Source organism: Dermacentor silvarum, chromosome 1 (genome assembly GCF_013339745.2).
Source record: "Dermacentor silvarum isolate Dsil-2018 chromosome 1, BIME_Dsil_1.4, whole genome shotgun sequence".
NCBI classification, from domain to species: domain Eukaryota; kingdom Metazoa; phylum Arthropoda; class Arachnida; order Ixodida; family Ixodidae; genus Dermacentor; species Dermacentor silvarum.
The window spans coordinates 38,393,299-38,412,326 of NC_051154.1; the positions used below are offsets into that span (position 1 = coordinate 38,393,299).

At 47.4% G+C, this 19,028-nt stretch overlaps 2 protein-coding genes across 2 annotated transcripts; one reads left to right on the plus strand and one right to left on the minus strand.

The window, feature by feature from the left end:
• Positions 1-242: 242 nt before the first annotated feature.
• On the minus strand, positions 243-12,325 carry LOC125942154 (uncharacterized). Its single transcript, XM_049660322.1, has 2 exons — positions 11,555-12,325; positions 243-409 (listed from the first exon to the last, which is right to left on the minus strand). The coding sequence occupies exons 1-2, from the start codon at positions 12,168-12,170 to the stop codon at positions 243-245; spliced, it is 783 nt and encodes a 260-aa protein (XP_049516279.1). The 5' UTR covers positions 12,171-12,325.
• A 2,189-nt stretch (positions 12,326-14,514) lies between these two features.
• LOC119435995 (homeobox protein SAX-1) lies at positions 14,515-14,994 on the plus strand. The gene has a single exon (XM_037702751.1). It carries the CDS (start codon positions 14,515-14,517, stop codon positions 14,992-14,994), a length of 480 nt encoding a protein of 159 aa, XP_037558679.1.
• The last annotated feature ends 4,034 nt before the right edge of the window (positions 14,995-19,028 follow it).

Below are 19,028 nucleotides of genomic sequence, written 5' to 3' on the forward strand. Positions count from 1 at the left end.
TGCTGCTGCTGGCCGGTGCTGATGGAAGTCACCTCGACGTACGCGCCGTACAGGATTAACGTAGGCAGTTTGCGATGCGCTGCGACAGCTATTTACTTGACCTCGAGGAATGTTCCACTCGGCCGTCTTGAAGAGCAGGATCCACAGCTGCAGATGCTGCTGCTGGCCGGTGCTGCTGGAAGTCGCCTCGACGTACGCGCCATACAGGATTAACGTAGGCAGTTTGCGATGCGCTGCTGCAGCTATTTACTTGACCTCGAGGAAGATTCCACTCGGCCGTCTTGAAGAGCAGGATACACAGCTACAGATGCTGCTGCTGGCCGGTGCTGCTGGAAGTCGCCTCGACGTACGCGCCGTACAGGATTAACGTAGGCAGTTTGCGATGCGCTGCTGCAGCTATTTACTTGACCTCGAGGAAGATTCCACTAGGCCGTCTTGAAGAGCAGGATACACAGCTGCAGATGCTGCTGCTGGCCGGTGCTGCTGGAAGTCACCTCGACGTACGCGCCGTGCGGGATTCCCGGTGAGCGATGTGCTGCAGCAGCTCTTTCTTGCTCTCGAGGACGAGTGAACTCAGCCGTCTTGAAGAGTAGGATCCACAACTGCTGTTGCTGCTGGCCGGCGTAGTTGGAACGTTCATGATGCGCTGACACAGCTCGTTGTCGCTGTTGAAAACACCATGCTAGCTCTCGGTGGGTCCTGGCGAAAGTACGGATACCACGACGCAGCGCAGGAGGTTCCGGCCCCTCAGGCTTGGCACAAGGGCTCGCTAAACGTGTGCGCTCGTGGTGCGTCTCGGCAACGCTACCGCAAACGCTTACAGGTCTTAGCATGTGATGATGCTCGGGCTCCGCATATCCGGTCTCCATCACGATGCTGGCGTGAGAGGCTCGTAGACTTGAAGTAAGGCTACCTTCGGGTTCGACGGAAAACGCGGCCGCTGCTGCAGAATGGCGTCCGATCGTTCTTTGTGGCGTTCTCGGAACGAGCAATGGCGGCGCGAGCGCACGCGCTTCGTTTTCTTCATCGCGTGCAACGTTTGGCGCTGAACAAAGACGAGAAAGAAGTCGCCTTGTAAAATAATGCATTTCATTTTTGTCCTTGTACGTGCTGTGCAAAGTTTGATTTTTTCACTAAGATATTTGTATCGACCTCATTGATTTTATAGTGCTCTATACTTGAACCTGCAGCAATATCGAGGGTGAAAGTCTATGTCGTCGTTTGGCGGTAGTGGTCTTTATTCTGGGCGCTTCAGCGACCACATTAAAAAAGTTTAAAGGTTGCCTGTGGCAGATAGCACAATTCTAGTTCATGAGCTGGTCTACTCGAAGAGGCGGACATTACTTGCACAAGAAATTTAAATGCATAATCGACTAATTAAAAATGAATAATTATGTTTTTGACTAATTACCTGATGGCCCATATTGCAATTTACAAATTGTAGCCGTTGAGTTCGCAAGGCGGACCCACTTGAAACGAGTTCTCGGGTTGACACCAGTCTCGAGATACTAATTCCCGAACTTTGCGGAGAAATGCATTGGCGTTCCAGTTACTTTCCTAAAAAAAAACGTCGCTTTATACATTGAAGCACAAAATTAACTGGAACGCCAATGCATTTCTCCCCAAAGTACGGGAATTAATATCTCGAAACTGGTGTCATCCTAGAATTAATTCCAAGTGAATCCGCCTTGCGTACTCCTCGGCTACGATTTCTTAATTGCAATATGGGACATTGGGTAACTAGTTAAAAACTTAATTAGTGAATTTTTGTTTATTAGTCGATTTAGCATTTCAATTTTTTGTGCAAGTAATATCCGCCTCTTCGAGTAGAACAGCTCATCAACTGGAATCGGGCTATCTGCCACAGGCAACCTTAAATAAATTTTGAAAGTGTTCGCTGAAACACCCTGCATATAAACTGTATATCATCATCATCATCATCATCATCATCATCATCATCATCATCATCATCATCATCAGCCTATATTTATGTCCACTGCAGGACGAAGGCCTCTCCCTGCGATCTCCAATTACCCCTGTCTTGCGCTAGCGTATTCCAACTTGCGCCTGCGAATTTCCTAACCTCATCATCCCACCTGACTTTCTGCCGTCCTCGACTGCGCTTCCCTTCTCTTGGTATCCATTCTGTAACCCTAATGGTCCACCGGTTATCCATCCTACGCATTACATGGCCTGCCCAGCTCCATTTCTTCCGCTTAATGTCAACTAGAATATCGTCTACCCCCGTTTGTTCTCTGATCCACACCGCTCTCTTCCTGTCTCTTAACGTTACTCCTACAATTTTTCGTTCCATCGCTCTTTGTGCGGTCCTTAACTTGTTCTCGAGCTTCTTTGTTAACCTCCAAGTTTCTGCCCCATATGTTAGCACCGGTAGTATGCAATGATTGTACACTTTTCTTTTCAACGACAGTGGTAAGCTCCCAGTCAGGATTTGGCAATGCCTGCCGTATGCACTCCAACCCAATTTTATTCTTCTGTAAGTTTCTTTCTCATGATCAGGGTCCCCTGTGAGTAATTGACCTAGATAAACATATTCCTTTACAGACTCTAGAGGCTGACTGGCGATCCTGAATTCTTGTTCCCTTGCCAGGCTATTGAACATTATCTTTGTCTTCTGCATATTCATCTTCAACCCAATTCTTGCACTTTCTCGATGAAGGTCCTCAATCATTTGTTGTAATTCCTCTCCATTGTTGCTCAATAGGACAATGTCATCTGCAAACCGAAGGTTGCTGAGATATTCGCCGTCGATCCTCACTCCTAATCCTTCCCAGCCTAAGAGCTTGAATACTTCTTCTAAGCATGCAGTGAATAGCATTGGAGAGATTGTGTCTCCTTGCCTGACCCCTTTCTTGATAGGTATCTTTCTACTTTTCTTGTGGAGAACCAAGGTAGCTGTGGAATCCTTGTAGATATTTGCTAAGATATTCACGTATGCCTCCTCTACTCCTTGATTACGCAATGCCTCTATGACTGCTGGTATCTCTACTGAATCGAATGCCTTTTCATAATCTATGAAAGCCATAGGTAAGGTGTTAGGTAAGGTAAAGTGCAGTGACCATAGGTTAGTGAGGTCTAGGATTTCTCTCAATTTGAAGAGAGAAAGAGTGAAATTAGTCAAGAGGAAACAGGCCAACCTAGACGCAGTAAGGGTGAAAGCAGACCAATTCAGGCTGGTGCTCGCAAACAAATATGCAGCTTTAGAACAGGAAGATGAAGATAACATAGAGCTAATGAATGAAACCGTAACTAGGCTGATCTCAGAAGCAGCAATTGAAGTGGGAGGTAAGGCAACAAATCAACCTGTAGGGACGCTCTCACAAGAAACAAAGGACCTAATAAAGAAACGACAAAACATGAAAGTGTCCAACTCAAGAGATCAGATAGAATTTGCTGAACTGTCAAAACTGATCAACAAGAAGAAACTAAGGTATATTCGAAGTTATAACGTGGGAAAAATTGAGGAAGCCGTAAAATATGGACGCAGCATGAAATCAGTAAGAAGAAAACTAGGCATAGGACAAGGCAAGATGTATGCACTGAAAGATAAGCATGGTAATATCATCAGCAATTTCGATGACATAGTAAAAGCAGCAGAAGAATTCTATACTGACCTGTACAGTAGCCAAAACAGCCAAGCTACTTTCATTCGAAATAGTGATGAACCGGATACAGAAGCTCCTTCTATAACTAGCGATGAAGTTAGAAGGGCCTTGAAAGACATGACCAGGGGAAAAGCGCCTGGAGAAGATGGAATAACAGTAGATTTAATCAAAGATGGAGGAGATATCATGCTTGAAAGGCTTGCGGCCCTTTATACGCAATGCCTCACAACTTCAAGTGTACCAGAGAGCTGGAAGAACGCCAACATTATACTTATCCATAAGAAGGGAGACGTTAAACTGTATATAGGTATACACAATGCGCTGGCTTTGTGTCTGTGGCTATATGGCGTTTTGCTCCTGGGCACGAGATCAGGAATTCGATTCCCGGCCACGACGGCCGCATTTCGATAGTTCATTTATTATTTATTTATTTATGAACGAGGCGATCTTTTGTAAAAATCATGACATGGCGGAATAATCTGATTAAAACAATAACTCAGGGCCATTCTACTCTGTGAAGGTGGATGACCAGCGGAGCTGTATATATACGGTGATCAACTATATTGATTTAAATAAAGACACATACCACATGAATTGTAATTTCCTACCGTCTTTATTATATTGTCACTAAAGTGACGATAGCTTTGTGGTCGTTATGGTAGACGGCCATGGGTTCTGTAACGATGCTTGAACGGGAATGGACACGAAGGGGGTGGCAGGCGTTAGCAGCCTTCTGCTCACGTCATCGTTCTTCGTAGGTATGCTGTTCTTCCTCAGTCCTCCACTATACTAGGCCTACCACACGGCCGGAACGCAACTGAGATAACGTGCCTATGCAGTGCGTGACGTCACCAGCCAAAGAGGCACACCCATTAGCTTAATATTAAACGTTGCTGGGGCACAACGACGATACGCTTTTGCTTTGCATCGAGGCTACGGCGTTTTAAGTGAGAAGCATTTTAGAGACCCGGGCTGTCGGAGTGAAATGTGATCTCATGTCGGTCATGGTCATGCGCAATGACGGGGTCAAAACAAGTGCACAATTGATCACAACCGGTTCAAAATAAACTAACATGATTCAGAATAATGTAAAAGATAGGAATAATCAAGCATTAAGCGCATTAATTAGCAGCAACTTGGGAAAATCTTGTAATGTGATCTCGTGGCGTCGTGGTCACGCGCAGCAAAGGCTCTGGCTCCATGGGCGTGTTGGTTTGGCTCCATGTGCGTGGCGGTCTCCCACCAGTTGTGGCACAGGTGTCAAAACGGATGATGGATTGCTAAACACAAGATAAACACACGATAAAACAAGATAAACACAAGGGAAACACCGGCGAATCACTGATTCGCACTTCCCCAGCTTTCACGTTGAGTGGAACTGCATTACCGCCGAGTTTACTAAGGTCACTGTCCCGGCCCGCTACCCAATTTTTTTGGTCTACGCGCTCGGTGTACGCACGCAGTGATCCGCTGGAAACTAGCGTATAACAGCTACGCTGTAAAAATAAAGAAAAATAAACTGGCGTACTTTGCTTTGAGGGCTTGTTAAAAGACCCGATGGTCAAAATTAATTCCGGTCACTACATAAACTGCGGCGTTTCTCATAGCCCGCATACGCTGTTTTTGACGTCAAACACGATCAACGAATTGCAAAGAACACGCCAGACAGGAGCACAAATCAATCAGCCGGCAGCTACTTTGCTACTGCCTCGGCATCCAGCATCGGAGAGAGACGTATACTTGCCTGCTGGTGTTCGCTATCTTGATCATTGAAGTGTACCGGTGGAGGCCGCTATGGGACTTCGCGCGTCGTATCACTAGAGGATCACTGGAATAGGATCATGTCGGCATCACTAGAAGAAAGAAATGTGTTACCTTTTCACCCACTTTTCTTCACCTGTATCCGTGCTGTCCTTACTTCGTTGTCAAGTGCAAGGCCGAGACAAAGTTGAGGCAGACACCAAAGATGATTTTGAAAACGACTACATAGGCAACCTATCGGAAATGATTCGTATATATATACGTTTCGGCAGCTGCCAAAGCGTTTTGCAGTTGCGCGTGTTTTTTATTTTTTCTTGTTTTTTTTTCTGTCGTTTTATTTTACGTTTGATGTACGCAAATAATGCCTAAGAAAAAAAAAAAGAAAAAAAAAACATGCCTCAGTCAGAACTCGGAAGACGGTGGAAGCTCATCTTCTTCGACGAGGTTTGCGGACACAAAAATACAGTTAAAATTGCCGATCAATTTACTGCGAGCGTTTCGCCTATATATTGCGAAACTGGGCCCTTATAGAGGCGGATTAATGCAATCTGCTAGTGTTACGTAAGCAGGTCGTAGGGAGCCAATCGATAACGCCAGTGAAGCTTCGGAGTGTCCGTTTCCGGGCTCGCTGTCTGGAAGGCCCATGGTATATCTACAGGGTGCCCCAGCTATCACGCAGCACGATTTAAAAAAAGAGGAACGGGTTACGCGAAGCAAACCTAGCGCCTATTGTTTTCGGTACAGTGTACTAGCCGCCAGTAATTTTTTCGTTACTGTGATTTAATTCGCTAATTGCAATTAATTATCTAACTCGAGAAGTACTGTCCTAATTGTCAAAGTGTCAATGAGAAAATTGTAGAGCAACATGAAAAACTCCCGATACAGCTTTCTGTTGCTCAGTACGTGCTGCATAAAAGTGTTTTTTCGAGCGTGAAAGAAGCCCGTGAGTACACGCAAAGTGCCTCGAGGGACCAGTCGCGCGGCAATTCTGCGTGTATTCGCGGGCTCCTTTCGCATTAGGAAAAACACATTTATCTAGTACGTATTTTGAAACAGAAAGCTGTATCGGGGGGTTTTCATGTTGCTCTACAATTTTCTCATTGACACTTTGACAATTAGGACAAAACTTCTCGAGTTAGATAATTCATTGCAATTACCTAATTAAATCTCAGTAACGAAAAAATTACTGGTGGCTACTCCACTGTACTGGAAACAATACGCACAAGGTTTGCTTCGCGTAACGCCGTTCCTCTGTTTTAAAATTTCTTTTGCTGCGTGATAGCTGGGACACCCTGTATATATATATATATATATATATATATATATATATATCAGTGAAGCAAGGAATCACAGGAGCCGGCCCAGAAGTAGTTAAAAAAATAGTTAAAAAATAGAAGCACGTAGGAAAAACATAACAGGAATTTACTGACGTTTCGACCGGGGTCCGGCCTTAATCCAGAGTGATATATATATATATATATATATATATATATATATATATATATGGCCTAGGTATCTATATATGTCCAAATAAACTGAATTGAATTGAATATATATAGAATATTCTCGAAATTATTTTAAACTAAAAGGAGAAAGAAACCTGTGCTCCCTTCGTGACGACGTGGGAGTGTGCGCCGAGCGTTGTGCCTCCAAGTCAGTCAGTAAATCAATCAGAGGGTGGTCGTAAAACATATTTGAGCGAACTGCACCCACATTATCCTAATCTATATATATTTATATCGTAATCTATTGCCAACAAAAGCAATCAAGTGTATATGCGGCCACATGCATTTGTGCATTCGTGCATGAATACTGTCCCCCCAAGATACCGAAGCGGTTGTAATTTTGCAACGAAAAGAGCAAGCTGTTTTCCAAAAGAGTGTACATATTGCTGTCTTACCTTGTTTTGTAACGTTGCGTGATACTGTTAAGGAACGATGCCACGTTGTAGTGACTGTGAGGAATACAGTATAGCGAAAACTGTGCATCACGAAAGTAACTCTTTATTGGGTGAACCTGTGCCCCCCCCCCCCCCCCCAACAAAAAAAAAAAAAAAAAAGAAAGCAACAGTCAAGTACAACCGATAGCGGCGAGCACATGCAATGCATGGGCGATCGGCGAAAATCTGATCAGCGGGCTTTTAGGCGAGGCGGCTTTTATACATGACTCGTCGAAGCTTCCGGGGCAATCGCTCGTTCGCCTCTTCGAGTAGATCATCTCATGAACTAGAATTGCGCTATCTGCCACAGGCAAACTTTAATCATTTTTAAATGCATTCGCTGAAACACCCTGTATATGCATGGCACGATGTCAATGTGCAATTTCACTCCAATTCGCTGCCAGTTATAATACGCCAGTTGTAACGTGACACCTCGCAACGTGTGCGCCAAAGGAGGAACAGCGCACCGACCTCTCCGTTCCGTACGGGCTTGTATCTCCACATCTCCATCGCCTGCATATAGAGCAGCAACACTTGCACGGTTTTGACGCTGCATTCCACTTTGATGCCCATCGCGCAGGCAGCAAATGGCGCAGTCAAAAGGGGGGGGGATCTTGCGAATCTCCTTATACGAGCGACAACTCAAGCGCCATCGTATGTATTGCATGCTCCGTTAACAAAATTGGGAAAATGCCAGTAACAAACTTACCATCATCCGCACAAGAACAACCGTATCTTGGGCCACCACCTTGGGCAGGCACACGAACGATTTTTCAGTTTTGTGCGCAGCGACGTCAAACTAACATGGTTATGAACGACCAAACGAATCTGTACGACAATTTTCATGCATACAAATCGACTGTAGTACCGTGCATTTAGTTGTTTAGATAGAAAAACGGCAGCGCAAACAATGGTGGCACTGGAATGCTTCTGTAAATTCTACCACTACCACTATCATTCTCCACTGTCTTAAGAAATGTACCAACGGCAAATAAAATAAAAAAAAGAAAGAAAGAAAAGAAGGAAAAGGGGATCTGGCGGCAGGGGCAGCAAGAACGCAGTGACAAAAAGGTGGGACAAAGGGGGGGGGGGAAGAGAAGGTCCCCCTAAAATGGGGCACCAAGCAAAAAAACTAACGACGAACAGTCTTCCAACAATGTAAACTGTCGGTATACACGAGGTTCTTGCTCGAGGTATTCACGCTGACGCTTATTATTATTTTGGTTTCAGAATGCGTCACGCATGCCCCTCGCATTGAGGAGGAAGATGATGTTGTTTGTAGCCTTGGAAGGCATGTCGGCAGTTGCTCCGCCCGAGCGGCTCCTTTCTGGACAGTCGGTCACTGTTCAGAAGCGCAGCACGAGACGGATGAACAAGACGATACGCAGAGCGAAGCGGAACAGAACACAAGCACGCTGCCCGTGATCCACTCCGCGCGCGGTGCCGCGCTGGGCATTCCATCCCCACGACAAAACAACCTGGCAATCGTTACCAATCATTCGGTAAGTCTGCATCACATAAAAACTTCAGGAGTACAGTCGGGGCACCTTCCTGAATGTTCGGGGTCCACGGGAAAACGCTGTGACGTTCTTACCAGAATGTGGAGAGCCTATATATATATATATATATAGAGAGAGAGAGAGAGAGAGAGAGAGAGAGCTGGAATGCGTCACACGAAAAGTTGCGGTCTGCAAAAAGTTTAGGGCAATGCGGCTAGTAGTGTCCAACATCACCTAAAGTCCTGCAAGTCACACATGAAGGAGACACGGCGAGTCCGGTCTTGAATAGCCATGCTGTATAGTACGCACTGACCCCGTGCGGCGAAGATGCAGCAGGGACGCCTCTGGCCTGCTCAGCTCCTTTGTCTCATATATATATATATAGGGCTGGTGAGGTGACGAACATAAATATTAAAAATGAGAAAAAAGAATTAATTCTGACGTTTCGCGTGCCAAAACCACGAAATAATTATAAGGCACGCCGTATAATGGGAGACTCCAGATAAATTTTGACAACCATGGCTTTTTTAATGTGGAACCAATGCACGGTACGCGGACGCACTTGCATTTCGCCCGCATTGCAATGCGACAGGGATTCGCGATCCCGCGCCCTCGGGCTTAGCAGCACAACGCCAAAGCCACTACACCACCACGGCGGGTTAAATATATATAGAAAATGACTGGCCATGGCTTGTAATACAATTTAGACAACGTTTAGGAGCATTTTTTGTTGACCTTAGTGCTGAGGCATTTCGAGCAAGTCTATCAGCTATAGCCGCATCATTTCCCGCCGCGCCTTCATGCGACTGAAACCATTGAAACTTTATATTCAATGCGGGTCTGCGCAGTTCTTTAAGAAGACGTATAAAGAACTTTGTGTACATTTCTCCAACAAAAAGCCTTGCTGCAACGACGGCTGAGCGGGCTCGCTGTCCTATACAGCACTACAACTTTCTGCGCCCGACCATGCTCTCGCATACTGTTGACGAAGCGACGAAGTGTTCAAGTAACATGTGCTTCCGCTGCAGGTGCACAGCGCTTGTTGTGTAACCGGAGAATTGTCAGCTGGCGGTCCAGGTTTTCGTGCCAACGTACGTGCCTCGGATTGGCACCTTGGCTGATAGCCTAGAACGTCATTTGAGCTGTGGGAGGCACAGCTGAACGCGATACCCCGGTGGGCCAAGAAGCGCTCGTCCAGCAGCCATGGCCAGTGGAGTCCTGCAATATTTAGGACACCACCCACTCGAGTTCCGCATGCCGAAAGAATTTTTTAGTGTGTGTGTGTGGCCGTGACCTATGGTAGAGCGCCCGCCTCGGCTGCGGGAGGCTATGGGTTCGATTCCCACCGCCGCCGGACACCCACTGGTTCAAATGGGTACAAGCCACATGGGAAATGTTCACAGTTAGGTGGCGACCTAAGTGATAAACTGTGGTCGAACAAGGGAATGTCGCCGGAGAGAAAATATCGACAAGGGGACTTTGTCTTCGTCAGGGAAGCCCTGGCAAAGACCAGCACCTAAGCAGAAACGTTGTTTCCAGCGACATTTCGTTGCAAGACCATTGATGTTCACTTCAAGTCCCAATATAATTTCTTTGTAGACATTCCATCAAGTTTCTTTTTTTTATTGTATCAGGTATGTAGCAATAAAAACCACGTTCTGCTATTGAAGCTTTACGCGGTGAGTAGAATTAAAAATAAATAATCCATAAGCGATATCCTCACTAGAATCAACAAAAAATTTAAGAACTTCGTAACTGTTCGCGAATGCCACATTGCCAATGTGTGTGCACCAGACACTGTCCCAGGCCAATTTCCTGCTGGCTCTTCCACAAACCGGCTGCAGCAGTCACTCGTCAGGCGTGCGGATGGGAATCGTGGGGCGTGAGGAAAGCGTCATTTGACGTTTTGCCTCTGCTCGGCCACCCCGAACAACAGGACCCAGAACTGCTTCACATGCTACGGGCCAACAGCGTTGGAAGGTTCCTTTACGAACGCGATGCTCAGCATTTGCGTAGCCGATGGATCTGCGCCCGCGCGTTTGTGATGCGCTGGTGCAGCTCGTCCTCGGCGCCGTGAATGCCGCCGCACGCAGTCTTGAGGAGCTGAATCCACATCGCCAGACGCTGCTGCTGACAGCCACCGCTGGAAGTCGCCCCGACGTACGCGACGTACAGGAATCCCGTAGGGAGTTCGCGATGTGCTGTGGTGGCTCTTTTTCTTGCCGACGTGGACTCTACTCGGCCATCTTGAGAAGCGGAATCCACAGCTGCGAGGAAGATTCCACTCGGCCGTCTTGAAGAGCAGGATCCACAGCTGCAGATGCGCTGCTGCTGGCCGGTGCTGCTGGTATTCTCCTCGACGTACGCGCCGTACAGGATTCCCGTAGGCAGTTCAGGATGCGCTGCTGCAGCTATTTCTTGACCTCGAGGAAGATTCCACTCGGCCGTCTTGAAGAGCAGGATCCACAGCTGCAGATGCTGCTGCTGGCCGGTGCTGCTGGAAGTCTCCTCGACGTACGCGCCGTACAGGATTCCCGTAGGCAGTTCACGATGCGCCGCTGCAGCTATTTCTTGACCTCGAGGAAGATTCCACTCGGCCGTCTTGAAGAGCAGGATCCACAGCTGCAGATGCTGCTGCTGGCCAGTGCTGCTGGAAGTCGCCTCGACGTACGCGCCGTACAGGATTGCCGTAGGCAGTTCACGATGCGCTGCTGCAGCTATTTCTTGACCTCGAGGAAGATTCCACTCGGCCGTCTTGAAGAGCAGGATCCACAGCTGCAGATGCTGCTGCTGGCCGGTGCTGCTTGAAGTCGCCTCGACGTACGCGCCGTACAGGATTCCCGTAGGCAGTTCACGATGCGCTGGTGCAGCTATTTCTTGACCTCGAGGAAGATTCCACTCGGCCGTCTTGAAGAGCAGGATCCACAGCTGCAGATGCTGCTGCTGGCCGGTGCTGCTGGAAGTCACCACGACGTACGCGCCGTGCGGGATTCCCGAAGAGCGATGTGCTGCAGCAGCTCTTTCTTGCTCTCGGGGACGAGTCCACTCAGCCGTCTTGAAGAGCAGGATCCACAACTGTTGTTGCTGCTGGCCGGCGTAGATGGAACGCTGGCCGGCGTAGATGGACACAGCTCGTTGTCGCTGTCGAAAACACCATGCTAGCTCTCGGTGGGTTCTGACGAAAGGACGGATACCACGACGCAGCGCAGGAGGTTCAGGCCCCTCAGGCTTGGCACAAGGGCTCGGCGAACGTGTGCGCTCGTGGTGCGTCCCGGCAACGCCACCGTAAACGCTTACAGGTCTTGGCATGTGATGATGCTCGGGCGCCACATATCCGGTCTCCATGACGCTGCTGCCTGCTGTTGGTGTTGCTGGCGTGATATATAGGCTCGTAGACTTGAAGTTAAAGGCTACCTTCGGGTTAGAGGGAAAACGCTGCCGCTGCTGTAGAATGGCGACCGATCGTTCTTTGTGGTGTTCTCGGAACGAGCAATGGCGGCGCGAGCGCACGCGCTTCGTTTTCTTCATCGCGTGCACACGGTGTTTGGCGCTAAACAAACACGAGAAAGAAGTCACCTTGTAAAATACTGCGCATTTCATATTTGTCCTTGTCCGTGCTGTGCAAAGTTTAAGATTTTTTCACTAAGATATTTGTATCGACCTGATGTATTTTATAGTGCTCTATACTTGAACCTGCAGCAATATCGAGGGTGAAAGTCTATGTCGTCGTTTGGCGGTAGGGGTCTTTATTCCGGGTGCTTCAGCGAACAGATTAAAAAAGTTTACAGGTTGCCTGTGGCAGATAGCCCAATTCTAGTTCATGAGCTGGTCTACTCGAATAGGTGCACATTACTTGCACAAAAAATTTAAATGCATGATCGACTAATTAACAAAATTGAATAACTAAGTTTTAACTAATTACCTTATGGCCCATATTGCAATTTACAAATTCTAGCCGCGGAGTTTGCAAGGCAGATCCACTTGGAACGAATTCTCAAGATGACACCAGTTTCGAGATATTAGAGAGTTTTAGATTAGGGGGACGCAAGCGTAGGGGCCCGCTAGCGCTTGAGGCCCCTTCGCTTGCGTCCCCCTAATCTAAAACTCTCTATTAATTCCCGAACTTTGCGGAGAAATGCATCGGAGTTCCAGTTACTTTTGTGCTTCAATGCATAAAACAACGTTTTGTTAGGGAAGTAACTGGGACGCCAATGCATTTCTCCGCAGAGTTAACTACGTTATTCGCTTAATTAGTAAATTTTGTTAATTAATCAATTATGAATTTCATTTTTTTGCAAGTAATGTTCGCCTCTTTGAGTGGACCAGCTCATGAACTAGAATTGTGCTATGTCTGTCACAGGCAGCCTTTAAAATTTTTTGAAAGTGTTTGCTGAAACACCCTGTATATAATATGTCGCGGAGCAACACTGACGAAGTGGATTATCATCATCGAGGAAGCTTCTGAGGCCCAATGGTAAGGTATTTAGCAATTAGACCATGAGCTTCACTTTATAGTGACGCGCGACAACGTGAACGCTGCCATTGCTTACAGGCGAGACAGACAAGAGACAAATATTCTCGCTCGTTGGGGAGCGTGAGTCTCGTCATGACAGTCTTGACACCTCAGGTGACATAGGAAGGTTTACTGACCAGTTGCCTACTGCCTTCTGACCAGTTGTTTACTGACCGATGCTCTACAATTTGTACAAATTGTAGAGCATCGCACGCATCATGCGGCAATTGTATATTCAGATAACAGCGGTGAAGACGGCGTCTCCTTTTTCATTTCCCTTTTCTATTGATGAAAATATGATGCTTATAAAAATATTAACCATCATCTTTGATTATTTATATAGTTCGATAAAAAAACTGTCCATTATACGTGTGCTTACTTTCTTGGAGCTGTTAATATCTAAACCCTCGGTTCCATATTCTTCTCGTTCATATGTAATGCGCGCAGGACTCCTTCATTGCTAACACATATTTATTGATGTCTTCGATTATTTCCACAACTCTTAGCATATTTGGCGGTCTCGTGCGCCTTACCCGCTGTTCTAAAGTCTCTTCTTTTCCGCCTCTAGGGCACCATGACCGATAAGCGGGGGCAGCGGGTCAAGAAACTGCGTCCCCGAGAAGCAAAGGGCTCACAGAGCACTCCTCCTCATCGCTGCAAAAAAAGAAAAAAAAAAAAAAAAAAAGCACTCACCCAAATGACCCTAGCACACTCCCCACATCGGGCGGCTTCCCTTTTTGCGATCCCGTAATGGAGCCAGCTGATGGGGTTCTCAATTAGCGGTCCAGGTAAACGGGTTGTGCCCCGTACGCGGCGACGACGCGAAGGTCGCCGGGGTCATCGCACGTCTTTGAGGTGCCGCGCGACGCGGTCAGGTGCGGGCTGCCGAGCCCTTGCCACTCTTTCCTTTTCGCAGCGCCCATTTAGCCGGCCGCCGCTCATTAGTATACCCCCCGATAGAGAAGACCAGCGGAGAGCCGCGACGCCATGGAGGCCCGCGGGCACCAGCCGTGCAGGGTGCCCCGCCGGGGCGCGGAGGGAGCGCACGCGCGCGCCACTCGATGGGCGGAGCGAGGCCACGTGACGCAGGCGCCGCCCGTCATTGGTCGGCGGCCGGGTCCCCGAGCGGCAGAAAAACGTGCCGGCCGCTAGAGGTGGTCGCAGAGAGCTTGGAATATGCACAGCGAGACGCCCGCAACGACCGCCCTGCCGGCGGCTCCGTCCGACCAGGGCCCGCTCAGCGCGGGTCTGACGCCCCGCGGGGCCGCCTTCAGCATCGAGGCTCTGCTGGGCCTGGGACCCGCATCACCCGATTCATCCACGCCCGCACCTTCCTCCGGCTCCGAGAGCTGCGGCGGCACCGAGGGCCGCCGAAGGCCCGACACCTGCAACGGCGGGGGCCGCCGTCAGGGCTCGGAGCCGCGGCCAAAGCGCGTGCGCACCATCTTCAGCGCCGAGCAGTTGGAGCGCCTCGAGGCCGAATTCCAGCAGCAGCAATACATGGTGGGACCCGAACGCCTCTACCTGGCCGCTTCGCTGCGACTCACGGAGGCCCAAGTCAAGGTGTGGTTCCAGAACAGACGCATCAAGTGGCGCAAACAGCATCTTGACATGCAGAGGCTCGCCCACGCCGCCTCCAAGCTGCCACCGCTGTGACATCCCCGAGTGAGAGATAGAGACTCAGCCCTGTACATAAGATGTGCCTATATCTGCAGAGTGCGCCCCAGAGACGCTGTTTTATATATGAGTGGCCGCTGACCCCTGCCTTCCCGTCCTGTGTAAATACGCCCGGCCCAAATAAACCACGCTGATAAATGCACCTGCCCCTGTTCTTGTGCTGCCCCCATCAGGTGGTACTGCGCCCAGCTGGCGTCCACGGTTCGCCGCGTCGATGCTTCCTGGGCGCAGCCGCCTCCTCTGGGCGCTTCTGTTCTCGGGGCGCCTTCTCCGCAATGCTCGGCTGTGAAGAGGCGCAGAGCCCTTCTCAGCACCGACGTTGACTCGAGGAGGCGCTGCGAGCCCGTGACTATATATGTAAACTACTTATGCGCGACTATGCACCAGTACCATATACGTTCACCTTAGGCGGCCGACGTTGTACGGACGCTGGCCATTCTTTATTTCGGCGCATAACTTTGTTTTGATTATCAAGTCGTCTTCGGTAATTATTTTGAATTCTTCATTGATGAACGTGTATTTGCGGTGTCGGCAGCAAGTTATAAATTTCTCGAGTAACTAGCCTTGGTCTCGCTGTGCTGTTTTTTTTTTTTTTTTGACCGACATCCGTCGTTTCAAAACAAAGGCTAAGGAGCTCCCAAAAGCTTTAGGGAACAATTGAGCCTGGAAAATTAAGCTGAAGTTCTTCGTTACGTGTGTGCACAAATTTGTATACAGAGGCGCACAGCGTGGATCGCACTTGCAAACTTCACATCGTGCTTTTTCGCTGCACTGATGGGCTGTGAAGACATGTGGCTCTTTTATAGTGTCCGTGTTGTCAAAACGTCCGTGACAAGACGTGAACAGGGCGGTAAAGGTAAACGGACCAAGGTGCTGTACTTGACGTTAAGCGCGGTGTGATTATGCACAGTCTCCGCGTTTGTATGGATGCGCTAAAAATCAGCTTCGTAACTAAAGTACTCGTAAGCACCGTGATCCATTTATCTCTTGTGATGCTAACGACTCAAGTTGAAGTAGACTTTGCTGGATATATTGAGCAGTGGAAGCGTTGGCTGTTCTGTAATGTACTGTATAGGCTTGTGGAACCCTTATTTTAGTCTCATCGCACCGTGATTTAATGCGAAGGCATTTCATTCCGGTTCCTCTCTGGTAAAACAAAAACATACCTACAGGCGACCACTTTTTGTTTTCTATCATGGTACGGCTTTCAAGTGGACGCACCTTTAGCACGCAGGGACGGAAGGTTCTATACACCCTTCGCATTTTGCGGTTTAAGCTGTATGCATGCACACAAAGGGGCAGATCGCTTAATCAGTCCGCTGACAAGTGTAACGTGACCGAGCTGCAACGAATCATGCCACAAGCGCCTTGTTAGTGGATGGCTTTCTTTTGTGCGACGTGATTCGGCTGCACTGAGCCACGTAATGCTCTTCTGTAGACTGAACCGGCGATCCGCCATGTCGTGTGAATCCAGCTTTACAAGAACCGCAATTGGCTACTTGCACCGGCTATACAGGTAAACTTGCCTTCCTTCAAGCCGTTCAGCGGACTTCCCCTCTTCGTTTTAGAGCAGAAATTTAGATCGTCCGACACTGCATCGATAAGAATTACGTGGTAGCAATGCACGATGGAGGAGAAACAATAGACCAGAACATTCTTTTTTTTCTTTTTTGATAAATAGTATTAACGTGCCAAGTGTGGGAGTGAGAACAAAATACCAGCTATATATATGACTAAGCACAGCATGTCTACAGAGCATGCAGACAAATTGTGTTCTCGCTTTCGAGTCCCCGCAAGCGGGTGGCTGCCAGGTGATTTTATTCAACAATGTCCCAAATGTATCCGAGCCAAACGAAAGGACCACTTGAATAGTCAATCTCAGACCAAGCCTTCGAAAAAGAACCACCAAAATTATTTTCCTTTGAACTGAAAACCGGCGACACGTTAAAACGAAATGTTCTGGAGACTCACTCTCATTACAGAAATGGCACTTCGGCTGCGGCTCATGCTGTTGTTGTTGTGAGCCGAGAAATCTGTATGGACCATATCCCACTGTGAGGGATTGGCCAAGCTGATTCATCAAGCTTGATTGGTGACCTGATGTCTTGGCCAATCGCTGCTTCTTTCCTGGTAGACTGGCACATATGCAAGCGGTGGGATATCAACCAAGGGCCTTCCTCTAATTCGTCTCATACAGTATAAAAACGCAAGCTTGCTGCAATTTATAGTGCCTCAGCGTAATTGTACCGTTGCCATATCTACCTGAGCTAACGATAAATTGAATTATGGTTTCTTTTAGCCATATTAATCATTAAAAACAACTACAAAGCTTTAGTGCCTCATAGATTAGATCTAATCGTCAAACAGGTTAAATTGAACGATTGCTATATACATAGCACTTAAGGGTTGACCAAAGATGGGCAACCCCTAAAAAAAATGTAAAAAAATAATAAATTCAGAAAATTTTTATCTCCTAATCTCAAAAAAAAAAAAAAAAAACTCTAAGCAGCGACCATATACATAAGAAGAGAAAAAGAAAATGTCGGCAATGAAGGAGAAAAGCGTAATGAATTCGGAATGATTATTTGCAGAAGCTGCCTACAAGGAAGAATGTGACAACGCTGATCTAAAGAGAGAGATGTATATATAAAAGATTTATCTGCAGTATGTGTTTAGCTCGCGCTCTAAGTGACGAATATGCCATCATTTGCGGCATCGTTTACACAGGCGAAAGTACCACTTCGCGGGAATTCCTAAGTCACGGAAGTGTCAATTATTATGATAGCGACTTCGCGAATAGCAAGAAGGCACCTCTGAGACATGAAAATTTCATTCGGTGGGAAATTTGCTTACATCGACGCTAAAATGCTCATCTGATAATTTCCGAGAACTGCTCCGAAGTAAAATGTGCCGGAAGAGAGGAACGAAAAGATCATTCGTCGTGATGTATGTAATTATCTCTAAAATTATAAGAAGTGGCAGTAGGCAACTATATAATAAAAACAGTTCCATTCCTTCCGCGGCAAGAAAACGCGTTCAGATACCAATTTAGGCACAAATGCAAGCATGCACGTTTTACGCATGACGCAACAAGCATAATTTTCAAGCTTTGATTTATCTGGAGACCCCCCCCTACAGCCCAGTGATATAGTGATACCATATTCGAAAGCCTGCTTAAAGCTTCACTAAAATAGAAAATGTGAGAATGCATGAAAGCACTTGCAGGCCAACTATTTCGTGATGGTCACAGTAGCACAATTACCCACTGACTTTGCCGCATTTTCGCGTTCGCTTCCGGCAGTCTGCATGCAGGCCATCGAGATAAAGATTTACGAATTTGGGCCCGTTTTACGATTTTACGAATGTTACGCCAATTTCTAGAAAACAAAAGTAATTTCGAAAATGCTCTCGCGTCGCTTTCTGTTCCTTCCGTTTCATATCTTTCAGTGGCGAAAGGATCCAAGAGTGATGCTTGCTATAACATTTTGCTGCTTGTCATTATTTGCTGTTCCAACTTTCTCGCTGCTCCTTAATTCCTTGCTTGATTTCCGTCAAAACTTGGCAGGTTCTTCCAGTGGATGTAAACGGGAGCTTTTCAGGGCCGCCGTTCATAATCGGCGTATATAGGTGTCTAGTGTTTCTTATTTTGTCGCTTAGTGTGATTGGCATGTTAGTTTATCTTACGACGCAACCACATAAAGTATTCTTTCGAAAAAGTTCAATGAAATTGGGCAGAAAACATTTGAGGATGATTGTCAAAGCCTATAGCAACAGCTTCTCGGGAGACTTGCTGAGATATGCTGCTAGGGACACTGATTGCTTAGCTCTGTTTTTCTTTCATTTTTTTTTCCGTTTTAATGTTACTGCGCTAAATACGAAAAAAAAAAAGAAGAAAAGAAGAAGACGCGGAGTGAGCGCGCCGCAGCGCCCTCAAAAGAGATTTCAGACAACTACCGCTATCTTAATGGCTCACTTGACGACCGCGCTAAAGTGACTATATAGGCGTCAGTGTA

Excerpts from the sequence above, each read along its gene's own strand:
- LOC125942154 (XM_049660322.1), bottom strand. The coding sequence starts at position 12,170 with ATGGAGACCGGATATGTGGCGCCCGAGCATCATCACATGCCAAGACCT. Across the intron at positions 410-11,554 it reads CGAGTGGAATCTTCCTCGAG|GTCAAGTAAATAGCTGCAGC; the intron begins GTCAAGAAATAG and ends ATCTTCCTCGAG.
- LOC119435995 (XM_037702751.1), top strand. The coding sequence starts at position 14,515 with ATGCACAGCGAGACGCCCGCAACGACCGCCCTGCCGGCGGCTCCGTCC.